Below are 5,701 nucleotides of genomic sequence, written 5' to 3' on the forward strand. Positions count from 1 at the left end.
CTGCTCGTCCACCTCCTTCATGGACATGCGGCCGCGGAACACGGCAGCCACCGTCAGGTAGCGGCCGTGGCGAGGGTCGCAGGCCGCCATCATGTTCTTGGCGTCGAACACCTGCTGGGTGAGCTCGGGGACCGTCAGGGCGCGGTATTGCTGGCTGCCCCGGCTCGTCAGAGGGGCAAAGCCCGGCATGAAGAAGTGCAGACGAGGGAAGGGGACCATGTTGACGGCCAGCTTCCTCAGATCGGCGTTCAGCTGACCGGGGAAACGCAGGCAGGTGGTGACGCCGCTCATGGTGGCTGACACCAGGTGGTTGAGGTCTCCGTAGGTGGGCGTGGTGAGTTTGAGGGTACGGAAACAGATGTCGTAAAGAGCTTCATTGTCAATGCAGTAGGTCTCGTCGGTGTTTTCTACCAACTGGTGGACCGACAGGGTGGCGTTGTACGGCTCGACGACTGTGTCAGACACCTGAAGACGAAGAAAACAAGCTGTGGAACAGTGTGTCATGTGACCATGTCCCCATCATGTGACGGGTTTGGGGTTACCTTGGGGGAAGGCACCACGCTGAAGGTGTTCATGATGCGGTCGGGGTACTCCTCTCGGATCTTACTGATCAGCAGGGTTCCCATGCCGGAGCCGGTGCCTCCGCCCAGCGAGTGCGTGAGCTGGAAACCCTGCAGACACTCGCAGCTCTCCGCCTCCTTCCTCACAACGTCCAAGACGGAGTCCACAAGCTCCGCCCCCTCAGTGTAGTGACCTTTGGCCCAGTTGTTTCCAGCTCCACTCTGACCTAAAAAAGAAGATTATGACAAATCAGACCTAAAGTTTACACAAATATTCTACTTTTTTGATGACACTAAAGAAAATGAACTAAAGTTCTGGTGGTGAGATGAGGTAATGCACTGCTTCGTGTTGTCATTTAAAGACATATTTGACACGCATAGTTATTAGGCCAAATTTGTCAAACAGAAAAGGGACGATGAATTTAAGTGCTTTTACCGAAGACAAAGTTGTCAGGTCTAAAGATTTGCCCGAAAGGTCCAGAGCGAACAGAGTCCATGGTGCCTGGTTCCAGATCCACGAGGATGGCTCTGGGAACGTACTTCCCTCCTGGACACGCACCAACAACAATCAGGTTAAAAAGGATCGCAACCAAAATCAACTTCTGAGAGAAAAAGTTAACAAATATAATTATTAAGTTAATCACAATTACATTAAAATTTTAAATCACAAGCAAATTTGCACTTTTGGAAAAAAAAAAATAATTTTGATTGTATTAATCTCTTTATTCTCCAACTGTTTCTTTAAAATACGGTAAGAAAAAAAACAGTGGCCCAACTGTTTACTTGTGTGAATGTTTTATTTGAACTCAACTGAAAATGCATCTTATTGCTCTCATTAAAGGTCTATTATGTACGAGATAAAGACGAGGTTTTCACGATAAATTAATGGGGTATGAGGATCACAGACAGTAAACTGTGGAATAAGGTACATCAACACATGTATTACAGTGTTAATAAATAGTTCGTGATCATTATTTTTTATTTTGCTCTAAAGTTTTCCTACTGTTTTATGTGTTAAATTAGAGCACTGAACCTGATATTTGTTCTTTTTCTTACCCTAATTGTTAAAGATTGGAAAAAATACCCCTTGGTGGTGTAAAAGTAAAGGTAAAAATAAAGGTTGGAAGTCTTATTTTAGGAAAATGTCATAAAGTCACTTTTTCTCTGTATTTTGATCTTTTACTGCTCCACAATGTCACAAACATAAATGAAAAAATAGGATGTTTACAGCAATATTAGGTTAGATTAAAATAAATGGATTAGACTAATGAATTACAAGTCACAATTATTAATCGCACCAAAAAAAACTAATTAAAAACTGCAGAAGGGCTACAAAGACTGATACAAAATTAGGTAGATCATTTGAGAATATTTTTTTTTTAAAGGAAATAACTTTCTCTATTTAAATAAATTGTATATTTGTCATCCTTTACTTTAATCTATATTAATTTTGACTTGTTTTATGCTGATTAATAGTTAAACATTTATGTTCTTTCTGGTGAAGATCTCACTTCATAGAATTCTGTTGAACAAACGGGTTTGTGTGCAAAACATCTTTTGACCACTAGATGGACTCAAGCATCACAGATAAAGTCTAAGTGGAGTTTGTTTCTTCATAATTTTTTCTGAACAAAAGCTGCATTTTGTAGCCGATTTGTTTTTTCTTCAGATTTAAGATTTGATAAAAACAGTAAACTAAATGTTTCAGAAATTACAGAGCTTTCAGAAAAACATCACATCGAATTTATATCAATTTATTTGAGTAAACGGAGCAGTCACAACATTTAATTTAATATAATTGATAAAAATCACACTTTATTATTAACATTCTAATCATAAAGCTGCAAAAATACCTTTATTTCTTTATATTCTTTCAAATATTTGAAAAAAATAGGTTTTACCATCACATATTCAAAGCAAGTAAAGCAGTTTGTGGCGTAAACTGGAAACATACCTGTGGCTTCATTGTAATATACACTGATCCTGTCCAGCTGCAGGTCGCTGTCGCCATGGTACGTTCCCGTCGGGTCGATGCCGTGCTCGTCACTGATCACCTCCCAGAACTGGACGGGGGAAAAAAAATTCCAGTTTTTATGACAAAACCTGATCTGTTCTTAAACAGAAAGTCTTTTGGTAAATGGGAATTCTTTGTGGTTTAGGAAAAACAGTCTTCTCAGGGCACGCCAACTTAGAACATGGAATCACAAGACCACCTGAGGAGAGCAGCGGCCTTTCTTGTTTGTTTAAAATGAGTAAAAGAAGGCTTTCTTTGAGGAGGAAATCTTAGAAAAGCAGTTGCAGTCGGTCGGCTTTCCTCCAACTATCACACAGCACAACATACGCTTCATAATTAAACTTTGACACGGAGAAAAAGCAGAACTGTAGACACTAGACGCAAGAAAGTAGTTCTCTATGATGGGATCATTTGGAAAGTCAATCTATTGGTAGACTAGCAAACCATATGAACAATAGGGACAGTACTTAAAGAAAGAATGACAAAACATTTTAAAAATTTACAAAAAAGCAAAATAATTCCCACTTTACTTAAAAAAAGTATTTGCACATTGCAGTCTATCATTTATATGTTTATTTATGTTTCGCATCTTTTTTTGTTAAAAGCACGAGATAAAAATCCTCAGGAGTCACAAGATTGTGGCAACAGCCTGAGGTCTGATCACATGTCTAAGTTTACCTACTGCTATCTTTAAAAAAATGGTGAGAAAATAAGAACAAATCTGAAATTGAGAGGTTTTATGAAAACATAGGACTCAATGTTTGCATTTTGACTCATAAAGACACTAAAATCTACTGGACTGTCTTTCAAAGAGGCTTCAATCCACTTAGCTTTCTGCCCAAATGATACAAGATGCAGATGAGCAGCACAGGTGTGGGCTCCAGATTACAATTTACTACACATTAAGACACTTAAAGTTAACAAAAATCCATCAGAAGATAAGTTTAGCAAAGGAATGCTTCATAAATCTGAGTTTTTAGACGTGAGATGAGCTAACACAAGAGTTAAAAAAGGATGAAATACACTTATAATAATGACCTGGACTTTTCCACAGTCTCACAGCTTCAAGAATGTAGGTTATAAGTTTGCAGGCGGAGGTTCGTGAAGTCTTTAAAGGCTCCAGTCAGCTCCACTATCCCAGACCAAGACTTCAAACCGAGTTAAGACGAGAGCAAAGACTGTCACAGCAGCTCAGTCGGCTGACCCTAATCTGTACAATGGACTGTGTGAGTGTGCATGACGGGGGGGCACAGTGGGTTACCAGAAAGAGGATAAAATGAGGGCCAAATGTTTGTAGTCATTTAATCTTAATCACAACCAAATCTCAAGCATCCCCTTGTTTTTTTTTTTCTCAAAAACAATGTGCAAAAACTCACTTAAATTTAAACTTTTACCTTTTTGACAATTAAAACATCACCCTTGTACAAGGAATCTGGTGCAACACCCGGGCTGGACCTTAAGCACTTCACATTCTGGGGCACCTTCATTCATATCTTGTGATCCCCATGGCAACAGGCTGATGGATTTGATCATCTTGACCCCCCAAAACTAAAGAAAGAAACTGATTTTAAACTCAGTTTGAGGTTACTCCCCTCCAACACTGACATACAGCAACAAATAGTTGCCTCGATTTGTCCTGCCCCACAATCCTTCCTGCGGGTCATTTTCCAGCATAAGAGGGCTGAGCAGATTTTGGCTCGATTATGTAAACGGGTGGATTCAGGCAGTTAATCCACTGTGAAATGTTCATGACCTCAGCCTCACTAAATCCTCTGAAAACACACTTGTCTTCATTGATCAAGGCCGTTCAGCAGCAGAGTCCGAGTCTCTACATATGTTGTTGCATCAAGGGAATGGGTGGAGTTGACCCTTATTTTTTAGTATTATCAGCTGCATGTTTTCATCCAAACAGGAAATAAAAGAGCTTTATTGTGCAGCTGTGTTTCAGGGCGTGAGCATGTGACACATGCTGAGGAAGAGCAGCCATTTAAATGACCTCATCTGTGCTTTCAGACGCTGCACACTGAGCCACTGTTATCTTCCCCCTTCCTCGCCCTCCTCCGGCTGCGTTCCTCTCCTCTGCCTCAGCAAATTTAACCTTTTCTCTTCAGACCGCCTTCTTATTCTCAGAGACAAAGACGCAGGGCAGCAGCTGGTCCGCCAAGTTTGACCGATTCATTCATCATGACTGAGAGACGCGAGTCACAGTTTCACTAAATGTCTGACTTGTGGCTGCTTTGTGCTCATAGAACTAGATAAAGTCTCTTAGTTTAAAGGAAACATAAAATACTATTTAAATGTCACAAATTCAAGATATTTAATTGAAGAATTCCCTCATTAATATTTATAATCTTACACATCATAAGGTATTTAAACAGATTTACTGTTGTTTCTCAGTTTTATAATAAGTTTCCTCTTTGCAAATCTTGAACAGAAAAAAAAAGATTTAAAAAAAAGTTGTACATGCATGCACATTCTTTTAGTTTGGAACTAAAACAAATTAAAACCTGGATTAAAAATAACTAAACTTCAGTTTTTAAAAAAAATTAATTTTTCTTTACATTTTTGGTAATTTCTTCAATTCTTTAAACAAAAAAATGAACACAGAAAAAGTCTGAACTATTGTTATCAAGTCTTTTTGTTTCAATCAAGGCTAAAAAAATCTTTCTTGAAATTAAAAGATTTGAAAACTATCATTTACCTTAGCACCAATTTGGTTCCCGCACTGGCCGGCCTGGATGTGCACGATTTCCCTCATGATGGGTGTTAGTTAGTAGAGATGAACTTTAACAGAGGAAACACAGAGCAGCTGATCTGACTGAACAAACGCTGCAGTCACAGACAGGCCCCAGTCCAACAGGCGATCATAAGCGCTTCGGGCGGGGCAAGTCTGGCTTAAACGCAGGTGATTGGCTGATGTCTCAGGATCTGAACGCTCATTGGTTCCTCCCTGAGGGTTCTCGCGCGAGGGGTTTCCGTGATTTAAAGGCAAGGGCCGGAAAAGGATAAGGAGGGGTCTGTCGGATGTGCCCTGTTGGAGCTTGAATAGAATAGAATAGAATAGAATAGAATAGAATAGAATAGAATAGAATAGAATAGAATAGAATAGAATAGAATAGAATAGAAT

At 39.7% G+C, this 5,701-nt stretch overlaps 1 protein-coding gene across 1 annotated transcript in view; it reads right to left on the minus strand.

The window, feature by feature from the left end:
* LOC112145667 (tubulin beta-4B chain) overlaps positions 1–5,432 on the minus strand; it is a 7,505-nt gene extending 2,073 nt beyond the window's left edge. The window contains exons 1-5 of the mRNA XM_036211789.1: positions 5,276–5,432; positions 2,515–2,623; positions 997–1,107; positions 543–787; positions 322–465 (exon numbers count right to left, since the gene is read on the minus strand). Coding sequence (XP_036067682.1) covers positions 322–465; positions 543–787; positions 997–1,107; positions 2,515–2,623; positions 5,276–5,332 — 666 coding nt within the window. The 5' untranslated portion in view covers positions 5,333–5,432. The remainder of the gene's footprint in view (positions 1–321; positions 466–542; positions 788–996; positions 1,108–2,514; positions 2,624–5,275) is intronic.
* Between the last annotated feature and the right edge of the window lie 269 nt (positions 5,433–5,701).

The sequence above is a fragment of the Oryzias melastigma genome, linkage group LG5, assembly GCF_002922805.2.
Source record: "Oryzias melastigma strain HK-1 linkage group LG5, ASM292280v2, whole genome shotgun sequence".
In the NCBI taxonomy this organism is placed as follows: Eukaryota; Metazoa; Chordata; class Actinopteri; order Beloniformes; family Adrianichthyidae; genus Oryzias; species Oryzias melastigma.